Source organism: Salvelinus fontinalis, chromosome 13 (genome assembly GCF_029448725.1).
Source record: "Salvelinus fontinalis isolate EN_2023a chromosome 13, ASM2944872v1, whole genome shotgun sequence".
In the NCBI taxonomy this organism is placed as follows: domain Eukaryota; kingdom Metazoa; phylum Chordata; class Actinopteri; order Salmoniformes; family Salmonidae; genus Salvelinus; species Salvelinus fontinalis.
In genome coordinates, this window is record NC_074677.1 from 14,879,871 (window position 1) to 14,901,500 (window position 21,630).

A 21,630-nucleotide genomic window follows, 5' to 3' on the forward strand; every position below is an offset into this window, starting at 1 on the left:
AGGGGCAGAACGACAGATTTATACCTTTATCAGCTCGGAGATTCGATCCAGCAACCTTTCGGTTACTGGCCCAACGCTCCTACCCGCCAGGCTACAATAACCACTAAATACTGTACAACAAACTATTATATAATAGCTTTATTAGTACCACGTACCATCACTGGAATCTGATTGGTTGATACCCCTGACTCGGAGGGTAAGGACACTCGGCTGCTCTCCAGGACTCTTTTGCGCTTGCGTCGATTGGTAGAAACCTCTTTCCCTTCTTAAACCACAAAAACAACACAACCATTTTGAACATACTTCTAAAGCACGTGTCCTTATGGACGGCATTACTTAAAACAAAGAAGAAATTGGCTACTGTTATAACAATCCTTACCTGTGTTACATGTTTGGGTGCATATTTCCGCAAAAGGCCTGTAGAATAGAAAATGTATTAAATATGAATTTCAGTTCTGTAGATAGACAGAGAAGGGAGCCTGGCTTTTGCCCAAGAGTGAGTCTTTCTACAAAAATTTCAACTCGCACAGTTCTTTCATGTCCTTCTTTCACATTTCAGGCTTTTAATACAAAATCTAGGATATTTCTACAAACTCCAGACTCATACAATTATTACACTGACAAAGACACTCACTGAAGCTGGCTCTTGATGTTGATGGTGATATCATCTCGGGCTTGAAGGATCTTTTCCAGGCGGACTATGTCGTAAGTGTTGGGATTTCGGAAGGGAATATCATCCGGAAGGCCAATAACTTCAACAGAGTCGGGACTGGCACGGATCAGCTTGTATGGGACTATGACGGAGCGGTCCAGGCCCAGAGCGTCACCTGAACATAAAGCTATTCAGTCAGTTTGGGGCAGATTTTAACTCCCAATAAGTTAGAATTTTAACTAAGTGTGCATTGCATTGCATTGCATTGCATTACATTGCATTGCATTGATGTCAATGGGAGACTAAGTGAATATTTAACTTGTGTAAATTGGGATTTACCCCTTTGGGAATAAATCACTAGAAGTTAATACTTTAACTCCATTTTTTTAGTAAGGTTTATATAGATAAAGCAAACTGTACAAATGGAGGATATACACTGACCATATTTCTGGTTGAAGAGTTCTTTCACTTGCTCGCGGAGGATCACTTTCTCCCCCATGCGGTTGACGTCCTCGTCATCTGTCGGTTCAGGAGGAGAGGAGTCAAACAGAATTGGTGGGGACAGTTTATCAGATGTTACAGTGCCTTCAGAAATGATTTTACACTCCTTGACTTTTTCCACATTTTGTTGTGTTACAGCCTAGTTTACAATGGATTCAATTTAGATTTTTGGGCATTGGCCTAAACATAATACCCCATAATGTCAAAGTGGAATGATGTTTTCAATTGTTTTACTAATTAATTAAAAATGAATAGCTGACAGTGGTGTAAAATACTTTAGTAAAAATACTTTAAAGTACTACTTAAGTAGTTTGTTTGGGTATCTGTGATTTACTTTTTATACTTTAGACAACTTTTACTCCCCATCATTTCTAAAGAAAATGAAGTACTTTTTACTCCATACATTTTCCCTTACATCCAAAAGTAGTTGTTTAATTTAGAATGCTTATCAGGACAAGAAAATGGTCCAATTCACACACTTATCAAGAGAACATCCATGGTCAACCCTACAGCCTCTCATCTGGCGGACTCACTAAACACAAAGGATTAATGTCTGAGTATGGACTGTGCCCCTGGCTATCCGTAAATTAAAATAACAAGAAAATCATGCCGTCTGGTTTGCTTAATATAAGGAATGTGAAATGATTTATACTTGTACTTTTACTTTTGATTCGTAAGTATATTTGAGCAATTCCAATTACTTTTGATACTTAGGTATATTTAAAACCAAATACTTTTAGACTTTTACTCAGCTAGTATTTTACTGTGTGATTTTCACTTTTACTCAATTCATTTTCTATTAAGGTACCTTTACTTTTACTCAAGTATAACAATTCGGTACTTTTTCCACCACTGATAGCTGAAATGTCTTGAGTCAGTAAGTATTCAACCCCCTTGTTATGGCAAGCCTAAATAAGTTCAGGAGTAAACATTTGCCTAACAAGTCACATAATAAGTTGCATGGACTCACTCTGTGTGCAAAAAATAGTGTTTAACATGATTCTTGAATGACTACCTCATCTCTGTACCCCACACATACAATTATCTGTAAGGTCCCGGAGTCGAGCAGTGAATTTCAAACACAGATTCAACCACAAAGTCCAGGGAGGTTTTCCAATGCCGTGCTAAGAAGGGCAGCTATTGCTAGATGGGTAAAAATTTAAAAAGCAGACATTGAATATCCCTTTGAGCATGGTGATACACTTTGGATGGTGTATCAATACACCCAGTCAGTACAGAAATACAGGTGTCCTTCCCAACTCTGTTGCCGGAGAGGAAGGAAACCGCTCAGGGATTTCACCATGAGGCCAACGGGGACTTTAAAACAGTTACAAAGTTTAATGGCTATGATATGATAAAACTGAGGATGGATCAACAACATTGTAGTTACTCCACAATACTAACCTAATTGACAGAGTAAAAAGAAGAAAGCCTGTACAAAATACAAATATTCCAAAACATGCATCCTGTTTGCAACAATGCAATAAAGTAATACTGCAAATAATGTGGCAAAGCAACAACATTCACTTTTTGTCCTGAATCGAAAGTGTTACGTTCGTGGAAAATCCAGTACAACACATTACTGAGAACCACTCTCCATATTTTCAAGCATAGTTGTGGCTGCATCATGTTATGGGTATGCTTGTAATCGTAAAGGACTAGGGAGTTTTTTCAGGGGAAAAAAGAAACGGAACAAAGCTAAGCACAGGCAAAATCCTAGGGGAAAACCAGGTTCAGTCTACTTTCCACCAGACACTGGGAGATTAATTCACCTTTCAGCAGGACAATAACCTAAAACACAAGGCCAAATCTACACTGGAGTTGCTTACCAAGAAGACAGTGAATGTTCCTGAGTGGCCAACTTACAGTTTTGACTTACAGTACCAGTCAAAAGTTTGGACACACCTACTCATTAAAGAGTTTTTCTTTATTTTTACTATTTTCTACATTGTAGAATAATAGTGAAGACATCAAAACCATGAAATAACACATATGGAATCATGTAGTAACCAAATAAGTGTTAAACAAATTAAAATATATTTTATATTTGAGATTCTTCAAAGTAGCCACCCCTTGCCTCGATGACAGCTTTGCACACTCTTGGCATTCTCTCAACCAGCTTCATGAGGTAGTCACCTGGAATGCATTTCAATTAACAGGTGTGCCTTAAACGTTAATTTGTGTAATTTCTTTCCTTCTTAATGCGTTTGATCTAATCAGTTGTGTTGTGACAAGGTAGGGGTGGTATACATATGATAGCTCTATTTGGTAAAAGACCAAGTCCAGCTCAAATAAACAAAGAGAAACGACAGTCCATAATTACTTGAAGACATGAAGGTCAGTCAATACAAAAAATTTCAAGAACTTTGAAAGTTTCTTCAAGCGCTGTTGCAAAAACAATCAAACGGTATGATGAAACTGTCTGTCATGAGGACCGCCACAGGAAAGGAAGACCCAGAGTTTCCAATGCTGCAGAGGATAAGTTTATTTGAGTTAACTGCACCTCAGATTGCAGCCCAAATAAATGCTTCACAGAGTTCAAGTAACAGACACATCTTAACATCAACTGTTCAGAGGAGACTGCGTGAATCAGATCTTAATGGTAGAATTGCTGCAAAGAAACCACTACTAGAGGACACCAATAATAAGAAGAGACTTGCTTGGGCCAAGAAACACGAGCAATGGACATTAGACCGGTGGAAATCTGTCTTTTGGTCTGACGAGTCCAAATTTGAGATTTTTGCTTCCAACCGCCGAGTCTTTGTGAGACACATAGTAGGTGAACGGATGATCTCCGCATATGTGGTTCCCACCATGAAGCATAGAGGAGGTGTGAGTGTGTGGGGATACATTGCTGGTGACACTAACTGTGATTTATTTAGAATTCAAGGCACACTTAACCAGCATGGCTACCACAGCACTCTGCAGCGATACAGCATCCCATCTGGTTTGCGCTTAGTGGGACTATCATTTGTTTTTCAATAGGACAATGACCCTAAACACACCTCCAGGCTGTGTAAGGGCTATTAAGAAAGTGATGGAGTGCTGCATGAGATGACCCGACCTCCACAATCATCCAACCTCAACCCAATTGAGATGGTTTGGGATGAGTTGGACCGCAGAGTGAAGGAAAAGCAGCCAACAAGTGCTCAGCATATGTGGGAACTTCTTCAAGACTGTTTGAAAAGCATTCCTCATGAAGCTGGTTGAGAGAATGCCAAGAGTGTGCAAAGCTGTTATCAATGCAAAGGGTGGCTACTTTGAAGAATCTCAAATATAAAATATTTTTTAGGTTACTACATGATTCCATATGTGTTATTTCATATAGTTTTGATGTCTTCACTACTATTCTACAATGTAGAAAATAGTAAAAGAAAAACCCTTGAATGAGTAGGTGTGTCCAAACTTTTGACTGATACTGTAAATCTACTTGAAAATCTATGGCAAGACTTGAAAATGGTTGTCTAGCAATGATCCACAACCAATTTGACAGAGCTTGAAGAATTTTTTAAATAATAACATCGGCAAATGTTGCACAATCCAGTTGTGGAAAGGTCTTAGAGACTTATTCAAAAAGACTCACAGCTGTAATCGCTGCCTAAGGTGATTCTACAAAGTATTGACTTAAGGGTGTGCATACTTATGCAACTAGCGCCTAACAGTGCAGCAAATGTCAAACAACTACACAAATAATAAATAATCAAAAACTAGAAACAAGAAATCAAGAATGTCAGAACTAATCAAATTAACACTGTATCTGTAATCCAAATGCAATATATGTGTATATACATGTATGTGGTGATAAGTGCACTGTATACTTTATTTTGCTTGCTCTGGGCATCTGCATGCTCCTATTTAATGGATGAAATCATGACAGTTTCAAACCAAGTATTCTTACAGCTGTTACAGGCTTTGGTTTTTCCATTTATGTTTTGGGGTTGGACTTTAGCACGTACAGCTCGTTAGCACATAGGGCACATCGATTGGTGTCACATCATTGGTCAGTATGTGTTACACCTGTGCAGATTGCCATCTGGTTAGTGGGAAGGTGTTTCACCTGTGCTGGCCCAGGTGCTATTTAAGAGTGGCTGCCCCAGAACTCTAGTTGTCTTGATCGATGCGGAGGGTTAACACCTTTAGTTGGCACTTCGGTTTTTGATTTCTAGACAAACAATCCTTTATCTGATTTTGTTTTGTGCCATCTTTTTGATTTGCTTCCTGTATTTAAGTTTGGAGTGGATTATATTTTGTTTGCCTCTTCTTGGGCAAATTTAGTGGGTGCTCATGGTGGCTGTCTTAAGTTCTAGTTGTTGTTGCTAGTCAACTTTTAGTGGACATCCCCATGAGTATCTTTCAGAACCCCTCCTAAAACCCCACCTGTTCAGTTTTGGTTGTTGGTCAGATCCTTCTGTTTGAGTGACATTTTTGGTTTTCTTGCTGGGGAACGTAACAAAACGTAACACAGCATCAAAATAAACAGGCAACACAATTAGAATGCTCACCACTTATTGAGGCGTAGGCCTTCTTCAATAAAGTGATCCGACGAGGTGCTAAGAGGGAGACAAATTTAATGTCACTTTTATATTATTACTACACTAGTAATATAAAACAAACAGTTGGGCCTGACACAGGATATTTCCTATCCAATCATGCTCTTTAATTGGAAATTCATAAATATGAATTGAATATGCCATAAATACAGTGTTACCTGGTTTAGGGATGAGTCCTTGGAAAGGTCTGCAAGAGACAAAGATGGAATCTTAACATCAGTAAACCAACTACCAGGGAGAAAAGAAAAGTAGCAGTATGTTGTCCACTGAGGGTCGGTAGTTGAGTAGCCCTGCCGTATGCCTTATTTTCACAATCCCATGAAAAGGTGAAGGAGAACTACCCACCTGGTGATGGTGAAGCGGATCTTGTCAGCCACCGCCAAGATCCTTTCCAGGTTTTGCGAGCCAAAGGTACATGGTTTCCTGAAAGGGATGCCAGGGGGCAGGCCCTCGATGATCACCGAGCCCGGGTTGCTCTTGATCCTCTTGTAAGGCACCTGGACCGGGTATTTTATGCCAAGTGCCTCCCCATACTTCCTGTTGAACAGGTCCTGTACCTGCTCTCTCAGGGTGTTGGCAAGGTCGATCCTGGACAGCTTAGCCTCTAAGCTATCTGTTAACAGAACCACATGACTATATCAGATGAATGGATAAGTTTAATTTATTTCATAATATACACATTTTCAGCTTTTGGTATTTTATTAGGATCCCCATTAGCTGTTGCAATAGCAGCAGCTACTCTTCCTGGGGTCCACACAAAACATGAAACATGACATAATATAGAACATTAATAGACAAGAACAGTGCAAGGACAGAACTACATCAATTAAAACATGTATTTAAAAAGGCATACATAGCCTACATATCAATACATACACACAAACTCTCTAGGTCAAATAGGGGAGAGGCGTTGAGCCGTGAGGTGTTGCTTTATCAGTTTTTTTTAAAGCAGGTTTGCTGTTCATTTGAGTAACACATTAATGTTTCTTATAAAAAGAAGAAGTGATGCAGTCAGTCTCTCCTCAACTCTTAGGCAAGAGAGATTGCAATGCATAGTATTAATATCACCCATCTGATTACAATGAACAGCAAGATGTGCTGCTCTGTTCTGGGCCAGCTGCAGCTTAACTAGGTCTTTCCTTGCTGCACTCGACCATAAGACTGGGCAATAATCAAGATAAGACAAAACTAGAGCCTGCAGAACTTGCTTTTTATATGATATTTATATACACTGCTCAAAAAAATAAAGGGAACACTTAAACAACACAATGTAACTCCAAGTCAATCACACTTCTGTGAAATCAAAACTGTCCACTTAGGAAGCAACACTGATTGACAATAAATTTCACATGCTGTTGTGCAAATGGAATAGACAACAGGTGGAAATTATAGGAAATTAGCAAGACACCCCCAATAAAGGAGTGGTTCTGCAGGTGATGACCACAGACCACTTCTCAGTTCCTATGCTTCCTGGCTGATGTTTAGGTCACTTTTGAATGCTGGCGGTGCTTTCACTCTAGTGCTAGCATGAGACGGAGTCTACAACCCACACAAGTGGCTCAGGTAGTGCAGCTCATCCAGGATGGCACATCAATGCGAGCTGTGGCAAGAAGGTTTGCTGTGTCTGTCAGCGTAGTGTCCAGAGCATGGAGGCGCTACCAGGAGACAGGCCAGTACATCAGGAGACGTGGAGGAGGCCGTAGGAGGGCAACAACCCAGCAGCAGGACCGCTACCTCCGCCTTTGTGCAAGGAGGAGCACTGCCAGAGCCCTGCAAAATGACCTCCAGCAGGCCACAAATGTGCATGTATTTTGTGTATATTTTTTCTATATGTTTTGGCCATGACAGTTTACAATCTAAGGTAACGCCAAGTAATTTAGTCTCCTCAACTTGTTCAAAAGTCACACCATTCATTGCCAGATTCAGCTGAGGTCTAGAACTTAGAGAATGATCTGTATCAAATACAATGCTCTAAGTTTTAGTTTATTACTGGTCACCCATTACAAAACAGACTGCCACTCTTTGTTAAGGGTTTCAGTGACTTCATTAGCTGTGGTTGCTGATGCGTATATGTTTAATCATCAGCATACATGGACACACATGCTGTGTTTAATGCCAGTGGCAGGTCATTGGTAGAAATAGAAAATAGTAGAGGGCCTGGAGAACTGCCCTGCGGTACACCACACTTTACATGTTTGACATTATAGAAGCTTCCATTAAATAAAATCCTTTGAATTCTATTAGATAGATAGCTCTGAATCCACAATATGGCAGAGGTTGAAAAGCCATAACACATACATTTTTTCAACAACAGATTATGGTCAATAATATCAAAGGCTGCACTGAAATCTAACAGTACAGCTCCCACAATCTTCTTATCAATTTATTTCAACCAATCATCAGTCATTGGTCAGTGCAGTACATGTTGGGTGCCCTTCTCTATAAGCATGCATTAATTTGTTTACAGAGAAATATCATTGTATTTGGTCAAACACAATTATTTCTAACAGTTTGCTAAGAGCTGGCAGCAAGCTTATAGGTCTGCTGTTAGAACCAGTAAAGGCCGCTTTACCACTCTTGGGTAGTGGAATTACTTTGGCTTCCCTCCAGGCCTGAGGACAAATACTTTCCTCTTGGCTCAGATTAAAAATAAGACATAGGAGTGGCTATAGAGTCAGCTACCATCCTCAGTAGCTTTCCATCTAAGTTGCCAATGCCAGGAGGTTTGTCATTATTGATCGTTAACAATAATTTCCCCACCTCTCCACACTAACTTTTCAAAAATCAAACTTGCAATGATTTTCTTTCATTATTAGTTTTTGTATGCATGAACACAATGGCTCACTGTTCATTGTTGGCATTTCCTGCCTAGGTTTGCCCACTTTGCCAATGGCAACATCAAATGGTTTTGTGATTAAAAAAAAAGCCATCTGATTCGATAAAAGATGGAGTTGAATTTGTCTTTCTGACCATAATTTTATTTCAAGTACTCAAGTTTTTTCCCATCATTGTTTATATCATTGATCTTGGCTTCATAATACAGTTTCTTCTTCTTTTTGTTGAGTTTAGACATATAATTTCTCAATTTGCAGTAAGTAAGTCAGATGTGCAGCCAGACTTTTTAGCCACTCCTACAGTTTTTCAATTCCTCATCAATCCACGAAGCCTTAACAGTTCTAACAGTCAGTTTCTTAACAGGTACATGTTTATCAATAATTGGAAGAAGCAATTTTATAAATTCATCAAGTCCAGCATCTGGATGCTCCTTATTAATCACATCAGACCAACAAATATTCTTTACATCATCCACATAACAGTGACTGCAAAATCTTTTACACTATTTTAGGCCCAGCTTTTGTAACTTTGGCTTTCCTGGATATAGCCACAATATTGTGATCACTCTATCCAATGGGTACAGATACAGCTTTAGCAGTGGTATAAAGTACTTAAGTAGAACGTTCAAGTAGTTTTACTTAAGTAGTTTTTTCAGGTATCTGTACTTTACTATTTATATTTTTGACAACTTTTACTTCACTACATTCCTAAAGAAAATGAAGTACTTTTTACTCTATACATTTTCTCTGACACCCAAAAGTACTTGTTACATTTTGAATGCTTAATAGGACAGAAAATGGTCTAATTCGCACACTTATCAAGAGAGCATCCCTGGTCATCCCTACTTCTGAAAACCAGTCAATATTCAGGTCCCCAAGAAAGTAGACCTCCCAGTTTACATCACATACGCTATTAAGCATTTCACACATATTATTTAGATACTGACTGTTAGCACTTGGTGGCCTACAGCAACACCCCAAAAGAAAAGGCTTTAGATGTGCCAAGGAAACCTGCAACCACAACACTTCAATAACACCTGACATAAGATATTTTCTAAACATTACAGGCATATGGCTCTGAATATATACAGCAACACATCCCACATAAACATTTCTGTATCTTCTATAGATAGCTTGAAGCTGAATTGCAGCATATAAATAGCACTTCTCTTCTCTTTAAGTGAACAAGCAAAGGGAAAAACAAATCCTAACCAGGACTCCATAAGTACTCGACTATGTATTGCTCAAAGTATAGGAGGGCAAAGTACTCTACTGATATTGGCTCAAGTATTTGGTCTCCCTATTACCTGAGAACCCTGGTCTCTTCGAATCGGCTCCTGCATCTTCTGTCAAAGCATCTTTGGAGTCGAGGTCTGCGGAAAAAATATCAGCAGAGTTGTCTAAACTTGCAGTGAATACATCCAGTTCACCAGACCTATCTAAAAGCCACATTGAAAAATATGGATCCTAACCACTGGATCAACCGTGGAATTACCAGTTAATTCTAATTAATTACAGCGTTAATAATATTTAATTACTGAGTAAATTGTAATTCTATGCGCTCAACATTTGTAGGCTAAGGGTTGCTTGAAGATTTGCTCACTGGGGTAATGGACCATCATACCCCAGTAAGAAAGAGTACTGTTGGGGCTCGTCCATCTCCATGGATTGATGAGGAACTGGGTGAGGCATTTTCTCAAAGAAATATGGCAAAAGTCTTAGCAGCCAAATCTAAACTAGAAATTGATTAACAGAATTATAGAACACTATGTAATTAGGCAGCTAAATTAAATCGTAAGAAGAACACTGTATTTTACAAAAATGGTTATATTGATTGTAAAAATGATTTAAAAAAGGGATAGAATACAGTTAAGGGCTTACTTGGTACATCTATCTCATCATACCCATCTAGTGTGGAGATTGATTGGAGAACAATAACAAAACCAGCTGACATTGCCAATCATTTTGCAGATTTTTCTTTAGAAATGTATTTACTGAGCGATAATGTAAACGCCCATTCTTCCAAACAAGCTATTGTCCAATAGATTGATGATCATGTTTTGAGCAAAAGAAATGCAATTTTAATCTACAAATGCTGTAAGTAAAGGAGTTGTTAAACCTATTGAAGCCATTACCCAATGGTAAATACATTTTTTACTTCACTATGCTGCTCCCCAGATTGCAGCTCCACTGAAATACAGTGGCAAGAAAAAGTATGTGAACCCTTTGTAATTACCTGGATATATGCTTAAATTGGTTATCAAATTTGATCTGATCTTCATCTCAGTCACAACAATAAACAAAAATAGTGTGCTTAAACTAATAACACACAAATGATTGTATTTTTCTTGTTGATATTGAATACACCATTTAAACATTCACAGTGTAGGTTGGAAAAATTATGTGAACCCCTAGGCTAATGACTTCTCCAAAAGCTAATTGGAGTCAGTCAGCTAACCTGGAGTCCAATCAATGAGACGAGATTGGAGATGTTGGATAGAGCTGCCTTGCCCTATAAAAAACACTCACAAAATTTGAGTTTGCTATTCACAAGAACCATTACCTGATGTGAACCATGCCTTGAACAAAAGAGATTTCAGAAGACCTAAGAATTGTTGACTTGCATAAATCTGGAAAGGGTTACAAAAGTATCTCTAAAAGCCTTGATGTTCATCCGTCCACGGTAAGACAAATTGTCTATAAATGGAGAAAGTTCAGCACTGTTGCTACTCTCCCTAGGAGTGGCCGTCCTGCAAAGATGACTGCAAGAGCACAGCACAGAACGCTCAAGGATGTTAAGAAGAATCCTAGAGTGTCAGCTAAAGACTTAGAGAAATCTCTGGAACATGCTAACATCTCTGTTGACAAGTCTACGATACGTAAAACACTAAACAAGAATGGTGTTCATGGGAGGACACCACAGATGAAGCCACTGCTGTCCAAAAAAACATTGCTGCACATCTGAAGTTTTCAAAAGTGCACCTGGATGTTCCATAGCTCTACTGGGAAAATATTCTGTGGACAGATGAAACTACAGTTGAGTTGTTTGCAAGGAACACACAACACTATGTGTGGAGAAAAAAGGTACAGCACACCAACATCAATATCGCATCCCAACTGTAAAGTATGGTGGAGGGAGCATCATGGTTTGGGGCTGCTTTGATGCCTCAAGGCCTGGACAGCTTGCTATCGTTGACGGAAAAATGAATTCCCATGTTTATGAAGACATTTTGTAGTAGAATGTAAGGCTATCTGTCTGCCAATTTAAGCTCAACAGAAATTGGGTGATGCAACAGGACAACGACGCAAAACACAGAAATAAATCAACAACAGAATGGCTTCAACACAATACATTTTTCCTACTGGAGTGGCCCAGCCAGAGTCCTGTCCTCAAACCATTCACACCAGACATCCCAAGAATATTGCTGAACTGAAACAGTTTTGTAAAAAGGAATGGTCCAAAATTCTTCCTGACCGTTGTGCAGGTCTGGTCCGCAACTACAGAAAACGTTTGGTTCAGGTTATTGCTGCCAAAGTAGGGTCAACCAGTTATTAAATCCAAGTGTTCACATACTTTTCCCACCCTGCACTGTGAATGTTTACACAGTGTGTTCAATAAAGACATGAAAACGTATCATTGTTTGTGTGTTATTAGTTTAAGCAGACTGTGTTTGTCTATTGTTGTGACATAGATGAAGTTCAGATCAAATTTCATGACCAATTTATGCAGAAATCCAGGTATTTCCAAAGCGTTCACATACTTTTCTTACCATGCTACATATTTAATTGGTCACTGGAAAAGGGGACATTTCCAAATGTATAGAAGCATGCTAAACTGTGTCCAATCCCGAAAAGACAGCAAAGAACCCATTACTCCTGCCAATAGACAACCAATCAGTCTACTCCCTTCCCTCAGTAAGATTATGGAGGGTATTTTGAGTAGACAAATATGTGAGTATATGGAAAAGAATGATCTGATTACAGCCAATCAGCATGCTTATCGCAAAAACCATTCCACTACCATTGCATTGGTTGACATGACTGACCAGTGGCTCAATGCTATGGATAATGGCAGGTTTGTCGATTTACTATTTTTAGATTTTTGTGCAGCATTTGATTTAGTGGCTCATGAAATAATTTAGACAAAATTATTGCATTATGGGTTGAAGGAGGCAGCATTGAATTGGGTACAGTCATATCTAACTGACAGGAAACAGTCCACCTATATCAATGGGTCGTTTTCTTCCACTCATGCTTTAAACTGTGGAATAACGCAGGGCAGCTGCCTTGGGCCCCTTCTTAACTTCCTTATGCCTTATCTGAAACTCAAGCTACTATATTTGATGCTACAATTTATACAGCAAGACAATTGGTTCAACAGGTACAGCAAGCTTTACAAGTAGATCTGGGAAATATCAGGGAGTGGGTTTGCCAGAACAAACTTGTTTTGAAAACCAAGGTTATGTTGGTCTGTTCCACCAGGAAAAGGCCAGCACAGCATGGGATAGAATTAAGTATGGGGGGAGTAAAAATTGAGGAAGTGTCAGAAACCAAACTACTAGGGGTGCAGCTAGACAACTGTTTACCATCGTCGTCTTACATAACTCATCTATGTGAAAAAAAATATGCATGCATGCATGATCAGAAGGATAGCTAAATATTTACCGGGAAAGATTCTTAAGCAAACAACTCAAGCATTAATTGGGAGTCAGGTGAACTACTGTTCTGTGGTCTGAGGAAATGCAACAGCAAGTCAAATTAGGAGGCTGCAGATCGCACAGAACAAAGCAGCAATGATTGTTTTAAGTTGGAGATATGGTTCTTCTGTTGTAGTCATGCACAATGCTCTTGGTTGGTCATCTATCAACAAGATAATTGAAAAAACATGCTTATCTTAGTAAATACTAAGAATAGATTGTCCAACATCTATGTGTTATACAGACAGAAGAGAGAAATAGGCTAAATAACATTGCGATTCAGAGCAATAAAGAAATTGTATAATTTTTTATCTGAGCAAACCAGAAACCTTTCGATATATAAATTCAAACAATACTTTAGAACCATTTAAATATAATAAATTGAAAGGTTGTGCAGGACTATGGTAGATGAAGGAATCAATCTATAATTTCAGACTGTTAGAGTATTAATCGGGTCAATATGTCAGTGTATTATGTTTGTTTGTAACAGTGTGTTACATGTGAAATATGTATTCGTATTATAAATTGTATTTTAACGTTTAAGGACTCTTGGAAGATTAGTCCAAATTAGGACTAAAATATATCCTTATCAAATCAAATAGGAGGGCTTGGCTCATTTACACTCAGTCAATTCAGGAATGAACTGACATTTAACTAATTTAGTTTGTAAACGTACTATTTTTAAAGGTAAATAATGTGATATACTTATTAAATCAGCTGGCATTTAGAATGAAGATGTACTCACCTGAATCACAGGCCGGGAAAGGAGGCGTCTCTAGCTTGACTTGATCCGTTAAAAGTTCTGGCCTGGATAGGAAACCACAACAAAACATGGTTAGAACATCATAAAGAGTAACCTGTTGTCCTTTATTCCTGCACCAACATATACAACGTTTCACCTATATCCTCTTCATACAACAACAATTCACAGACTAGGGCCATGTTCCAGGCTGACTACACTTTAGATGCCTTCCATATCTCACAACGCCTGGACAGGTGTTGAACATATCAGTTAACCACATCATATTATATAGCAGTCTGATGCCGACTGCGTAGTTGATGACGCAACCTTTGGTTGATGTAATACAATGTCAGCAATGTAGTCAGCCTGGAACGTGACCAAGACCATGTGCGCGTCACAATGATTCCTCCTGAAGTGCACACTCGTTCACTACTCCCCACAAATTTAAAAGCATTGGATTGGTGTAGGCATTGGCTTAAGGGTTTCCATATACCAGTCCATTCCCTTCAAATCAATGATCAATGAAGGGACGTGGACAAGTGCAAGCTTCCGGAGAAAGGAGAGATTATTGGGATGCACTCCTTGATTGACTTGCGGAGGTTCTTTCCCCTATGTGACAATGTATGATCTCTGACCTTTTGATGACAAACTGAATCTGACTGCCAACGGCCAGGATCTTGCGCAGCTTGGCCGCTCCGAAACAGTTGGGTCTGCGGAAAGCCACACCCTCCGGTAGCCCTGTGACACACAGCTCCTCTGGGTACATCTGAAACTTGGAGTAGGGCACCTTCGCAGGTTCAAGTAGTCCAAGCGCCTCGGCTACAGAAAGAAAGGGTGGGATGGAAAATGGAGAGAGGAATACAGGTGAATTATTCTATGCAAAAGACTATGCTGCTCAGTACTTAACTATTCCCCTGATAGTCAAATAGATTTTTAGGAGAAACATTGCTTTCTTAAAAAGGCTAGAAAATAACGTGGATGTGTAGAAACGGTTGATTAAGTCTGTGTAATTTATGATTTAATGCTTGATTCAGTTTCTCTTGCTTGGCCAGTCTGAACATTGAGCGTGCAAGTAAGTGCATTGGATAACTTACCATACTTAGTGCTGAATATGCTTTCCACTTGCCTCCGAAGCTGGAGGATCATTTCACCTATGTCCTCAGCGATATTTCCTGTCAAGAAAAATGAAAATGAAGAGAAATGTTTAAGTGGGTTTTATTCAGAGCTGAAAGAAAGAACACGATTAGTGAATGTGTCTGAAACAGTCTGAATCAACAATGGGTCCTGAAAGTGAAAACAGTTTAACTAAGCTAATGAGGCATTTACACTGAACAAAAATATAAACACATGACTGAGAATATCTGTTGGTCACAGATACCCTTTTTTTTTTTAAAGTAGGAGCGTGGATCAAAAAAACAGTCAGTATTTGGTGTGACCACCATTATCCTCATGCAGCGTGACACATTTCCTTCACATAGAGTTGTTCAGGCTGTTGATTGTGGCCTGTGGAACACGCTATCATACACGTTGGTACAAAGCATCCCAAACATGCTCAATGGATGACATGTCTGGTGAGTATGCAGGCCATGGAAGAACTGGGACATTTTCTGCTTTCAGGAATTGTGTACAGATACTGGCGACATGGGGCCGTGCATTATCATGATGAAACATGAGGTGATGGCAGTGGAACAATAGGCCTCAGGATCTCGTCACGGTATATCTGTGCATTCAAATTGCCATTGACAAAATGCAATTGTGTTCGTTGTCCGTAGCTTATGTCTGCCCATACCATAACCCAACTGCCACCATGGGGCACTCTGTTCACAATGTTGACATCAGCAAACAACTCGCCCACACAACACCATACACGCTGTCTGCCATCTGCCCGGTATCTTTGAAACCAGGATTCCGTGTGAAGAGCATACTTTACCAGTGTGCCAGTGCCATCGAATGTGAGCATTTGCCCAATTAAGTTGGTTAAGACCCTGGTGAGTACGACAAGCACGCATATGAGCTTCCCTGAGACGGTTTCTGACAGTTTGTGCAGAAATTCTTCCGTATTGCAAACCCAGTTTCATCAGCTGTCCGAGTGGCTGGACTCAGATGATCCTGCAGGTGAAGAAGCCGGATGTGGAGATCCTGGTTTGGCGTGGTTACACTTGGTCTGCGGTTGTGAGGCCGGTTGGATGTACTGCCAAATTCTCTAAAACAAGGTTGGAGGTGGCTTATGGTAGAGAAATTAACATTAAATTCTCTGGCGAAAGCTCTGGTGGACATTCCTGCAGTCAGCATGGCAATTGCACGCTCCTTCAAAACTTGAGATATCTGTGGCATTGTGTTGCTGTTTTGGATTATGCTGTTTAATCAGCTTCTTGTAATGCCACACCTGTCAGGTAGATGAATTATCTTTACAAAGGACAAATGCTCACTAACAGGGAAGTAAACAAATTTGTGCGCAACATTTTAGAGAAATAAGCTTTTGGTGTGCATGGAACATTTCTGGGATCTTTTATTTCAGCTAGAGGTCGACCGATTATGATTTTTCAACGCCGATACCGATTATTGGAGGACCAAAAAAGCCGATACCGATTAATCGGCTGATTTTTATATATATATATATATATATATATATATATATATTTGTAATAATGACAATTACAACAATACTGAATGAACACTTATTTTAACTTAATATAATACATCAATAAAATCAATTTAGTCTCAAATAAATAATGAAACATGTTACATTTGGTTTAAATAATGCAAAAACAAAGTGTTGGAGAAGAAAGTAAAAGTGCAATATGTGCCATGTAAAAAAGCTAACGTTTAAGTTCCTTGCTCAGAACATATGAAAGCTGGTGGTTCCTTTTAACATGAGTCTTCAATATTCCCAGGTAAGAGGTTTTAGGTTGTAGTTATTATAGGAATTATAGGATTATTTCTCTCTATACCATTTGAATTTCATATACCTTTGACTATTGGATGTTCTTATAGGCACTTTAGTATTGCCAGTGTAACAGTATAGCTTCCGTCCCTCTCCTCGCTCCTATCTGGGCTCGAACCAGGGATACATCGACAACAGCCACACTCGAAGCATCGTTACCCATCGCTCCACAAAAGCAGAGCAGAGCAAGGGGAACAACTACTTCAAGGTCTCAGAGCGAGTGACGTCACCGATCGAAACGCTATTAGCACGCAGCCCGCTAACTAGCTAGCCATTTCACATTGGTTACACCAGCCTAATCTCTGGAGTTGATAGGCTTGAAGTCATAAACAGCTCAATGCTTGAAGCACAGCAAAGAGCTGCTGGTAAATGCACAAAAGTGCTGTTTGAATGAATACTTACGAGCCTGCTGCTGCCTACCACCGCCCAGTCAGACTGCTCTATCAAATATCAAATTATAGACTTAATTATAACATAATAACACACAGAAATACGAGCCTTAGGTCATTAATATGGTCAAATCCAGAAACTATCATTTCGGAATCGTTCCGTATTTTATCTAACGGGTGGCATCCCTAAGTCTAAATATTGCTGTTACATTGCACAACCTTCAATGTTATGTCATAATTATGTATGTTTCTGGCAAATTAATTATGGTCTTTGTTAGGAAGAAATGGTCTTCACACAGTTCGCAACGAGCCAGGCGGCCCAAACTACTGCATATACCCTGACACTGCTTGCACGGAACGCAAGGGAAGTGACACAATTTCCCTAGTTAAAAGAAATTCATGTTAGCAGGCAATATTAACTAAATATACAGGTTGAAAAATATATACTTATGTATTGATTTTAAAGAAAGGCATTGATGTTTATGGTTAGGTACACATTGGTGCAACGACAGTGCTTTTTTCACGAATGCGCTTGTTAAATCATCACCCGTTTGGCGAAGTAGGCTGTGATTCGATGAGAAATTAACAGGCACCGCATCGATTATATGAAACGCAGGACAAGCTAGATAAACTAGTAATATCATCAACCATGTGTAGTTAACTAGGGATTATGTTAAGATTCATTGTTTTTTATAAGATAAGTTGAATGCTAGCTAGCAACTTACCTTGGCTTCTTGCTGCACTCGCGTAACAGGTAGTCAACCTGCCATGCAGTCTCCTCGTGGAGTGTAATGTAATCGGCCACAATCGGTGTCCAAAAAATTACCGATTGTTATGAAAACTTGAAATCGGCCCTAATTAAAATCGGCCATTCCGATTAATCGGTCAACCTCTAATTTCAGCTCATGAAACATGGGACCAACACTTTACATGTTGTGTTTATATCTTTGTTCAGTATATAAATTATATTAATCAAGAATTTATGTAACAATCACATCACACCTTTTAAAAATCAATAATTTGAAATGGAGGTTAGGCTGTGTCTATTGTAAGCCTACAGTGAATCCAACAGATAGGTCTTAGGGAGAGGTTGTCAAACCTACTGTACCTTCAGATGATCTTCTGAGGCCTTGCAAAGCTGGTTTAGGTGACAGTGCTTCAGTTTAAAGGAAGAGGGCAAAGAGGTGAGTAGGGTTGACAAGTTTCAAAGGTTTCACATAACTAATTTCGGTTCAGGCGAGCCAAGAAATACTGTTTTGAATGAGACAAAGCCCAAACTACAGTAGAACCTCAAAGAATTACGGAATGACCGATCAACCAAACCGGGAGGACATGTATTAAATGCAAAAACAGCACACTTCTTTAGGCTACAGACAAATGTAAATGTTGCTTATGTGCTAAAATATATCTACAGTATCTGGCTAAATATTAGAAAACACATGTAAATACATAATCAATATTTTCTCAATGGCTTTAAGTGAATTTCAAAGTTCCGAACATTTCAGTTTTTCTGAATGACCACTATTTCCAAGCTGTTCATGTCTCTGAGGTCATATGGTAGCTTATTTGAGTAAAAAAAAAAAAAGAGTAATACCAACAGCCAAAGTATGACTTCACATGTGCCATGGTGATAGGATGTTATCTTTATCTCTGTCTACATGACAATTGTGCACATTCATTGTGTCTCTCCATTGATAATAGCTGAAAGATAACTTACATATCTTTCAAAATACTGCAGAAAAAATAGCATGATATTTAAATAAACACTGAAATCTAGTGTCTATTTTCAGCACTTACCCGCCCACGACTTCTTCCTTCATGATCAATGATGAAAAAGAAAACTTTAACAAAACATGAAAGCAACCAAAATAAAACAAACAAAATGTCTAAGGATCTAGACTAGAGGTTAATGTGGACACTTGAGTACCATTCTTTTTCTTTCCTCTTCTCTACAAATCTTCAAATATTGAATAACTGGGTTTTAAATCTAGCCTGGTCCCAGATCTGTTTGTTTTTGACAATGAGTGACAAGGAGTTGACATGATAGCACAAACAGACTGGCACTCAGGCTAGTATATCTCTACAGCTATAGCACAACTTAGAATTGAGGTTAAGAAAGAGAGTGGTCCTTTGTAGCTTAGTTGGTGGTAGAGCATGGTGCTTGTAACGCCAGGGTAGTGGGTTCGATTCCCGGGACCACCCATATGTAAAATGTATGCATGCATGACTCTAAGTTGCTTCGGATAAAAGGCATATATTATTATTATCGCATGTAGTGTACTCAAGTGTTCTTAGTTACCTCGTGCTACTAAACTACAATAAGGACTTGGGGAAGGGTGACTACGGTAAGGAACAAAATTATCTCAGACTACTAAACTGGGTGTTCAGGTGTCTTAAAGGGACTCTAGACAAATCACAGGACTGGTAGAGATAGGGAGCATGAGAAACAGGCTAATTCTATACAGGGTTGGGCTGCAAGGGCTGGGGTTGAGACGAGAAGTTGTGTACGGTGAATATACTATTCAACCAAACCTGAGACAGAGAGTCCAGATTTAAAACATACTCACAAACTGGACAAAATAAACCCAGGTTTGGTAAATGCTCCAATTTAAAAAATAAATACATTGAGGGTTGCTATTGCAGTGTTCTTACAAATAACCTTTAGACTAGAAAACTGAAACTGCTCTGGATGTCTTGCAAAATGGTGTCATATGTTCCAATCCCAGTAAACAGATTCGATGGTGACCAATCTTTCTTCAAGTATGTTTTGTGGGAAAACAGGCTCGACTGTGAAATCTGTGTTTAATCTGAGGTATTGCTTATGGAGACAAGCTCAAATATGCACAATCCATCAGATTCTAATGACACACAAATGACACCTCCAATGATGAAAGCCAATTAATATATACCATCAAAAATAGGATTAAAAATTATAAATCAAACTGATGGAAAGTGTCCAGAGCAGGCAGCCTATTACTTACTTAGTGTGCTACAGGTTTGGCAGAGACTCTGTGGGTGGGAGGTGGGGCGTAAGGGGTGGTACAGGGTACTAGTGACTCTGGGTGGAGTACGAAGTGTGAAAGGGGGGCAAGGAGACATGGAGATGGGAGTATCTGTGAAAAGTGGTTTCATACGTGTACTGGTAACCTAGCTCCCTAACAGAGGGAGAGAGCTTGTTGGCAGTGGTGGACCCAGGGTGGCGCCGGGCCTGGGCAGTCCTGATGCAACCATGAGGTAGAGGGGACTGGTACGGAAGGCGGGGCTGCAGTTACCTGCGTGGGTCTCCAGGGAGCGGCAAGAAGCAGCCTGGGCTGGGGTGGCCACCACCACCACTGCTGCTGCAGCCGGGTCAGCATGAGACTCATTCGGCTCCTCCACTGAAACACTGGCATCTGGGGGAGGAGAAACAACACATTGTTACGGTACTGGGTATCTTAGGGACAGACAGCACATTGTTAGGCTACTAGGTATCAAGACAGAGTCACGTGAAGGAGGAGAGAAAGTACCAGCCTGGTCCCAGATCTATTTGTGCTCTTGCCAACTCCACTGCTGTCACTGTTTAAGACTGGGCCAAACATGTTTAAGACTGGGTTATGGTAAAATGCTAGAGTACTGGGCACAGGGGCAGGGTAAGAGAAAGTAACTGTAGAGACAAATTCGAGGAGTGGTGAGAATATAGGGTCAGGCAGGCTACAGAGTAGACCTCAGGTAATTAGCAGGTAAGGGAAGAGGGGAACAGCCTCACAATGCAAGGGGAACTATTAGAGGTCATTGTAAAGAGGAAATAACATGTGTCAGGATCACAGCAGGTGCATGCATAAATGCACACACGTCCTAGCCCACACAGTCAAATCCAGAGGTGTTGGATTCCTGCTAGCATGTCGCATCTACTGCCTCTCAAAACACGTTTAAATATTTCCAAGATTCACGACTCCCCATATTTGATCTGGTTTAACAGCTAAAGCCATTTAAAATGTAATATAATGACAGAGGTGCACCACTTACCTGGTACAGTCACCTGGATGATTTCCCCATCTGGGGGCTCCGTTTTAATCTTTTTCAAGGGAATACAATCTCCCGAAGGCCCTAAAAGAGTAAGAGTAAAAACAGTTAATATGGCAAGGCGGCATCCCATATGGAACCCTATTCGCTACAGTGCACTACTTTTGATCAGGGCCCATTGCGCTCGAGTCAAAGGTAGTGTACTATATAGGGAATAGGGTGTCATTTGGGACATAACCAGATCTTCCTCCCAGAAAGTGCCATTTGAAATGGATCTATGAAATCCAATGTTAGACATTCTGAGAGGAAGATCTGTTCA

General features: G+C 39.7%; 1 protein-coding gene across 4 annotated transcripts in view; it reads right to left on the minus strand.

Annotated features, from left to right (window-relative positions):
* The window catches only part of gtf2ird1 (GTF2I repeat domain containing 1), a 45,140-nt gene that overhangs the window by 1,851 nt on the left and 21,659 nt on the right, over positions 1–21,630 (minus strand). For 2 of the 4 annotated variants that reach the window (XM_055941824.1, XM_055941828.1), the window contains 14 exons: positions 21,315–21,395; positions 20,582–20,701; positions 18,418–18,465; positions 15,071–15,148; positions 14,612–14,795; positions 13,980–14,041; positions 9,845–9,910; positions 6,049–6,316; positions 5,862–5,890; positions 5,656–5,703; positions 1,094–1,171; positions 635–827; positions 380–417; positions 156–265 (listed from right to left, as the gene is read on the minus strand). In XM_055941824.1, coding sequence (XP_055797799.1) covers positions 156–265; positions 380–417; positions 635–827; positions 1,094–1,171; positions 5,656–5,703; positions 5,862–5,890; positions 6,049–6,316; positions 9,845–9,910; positions 13,980–14,041; positions 14,612–14,795; positions 15,071–15,148; positions 18,418–18,465; positions 20,582–20,701; positions 21,315–21,395 — 1,403 coding nt within the window. The remainder of the gene's footprint in view (positions 1–155; positions 266–379; positions 418–634; positions 828–1,093; positions 1,172–5,655; positions 5,704–5,861; positions 5,891–6,048; positions 6,317–9,844; positions 9,911–13,979; positions 14,042–14,611; positions 14,796–15,070; positions 15,149–18,417; positions 18,466–20,581; positions 20,702–21,314; positions 21,396–21,630) is intronic. The other 2 variants (XM_055941826.1, XM_055941827.1) reach the window with 2 other exon arrangements.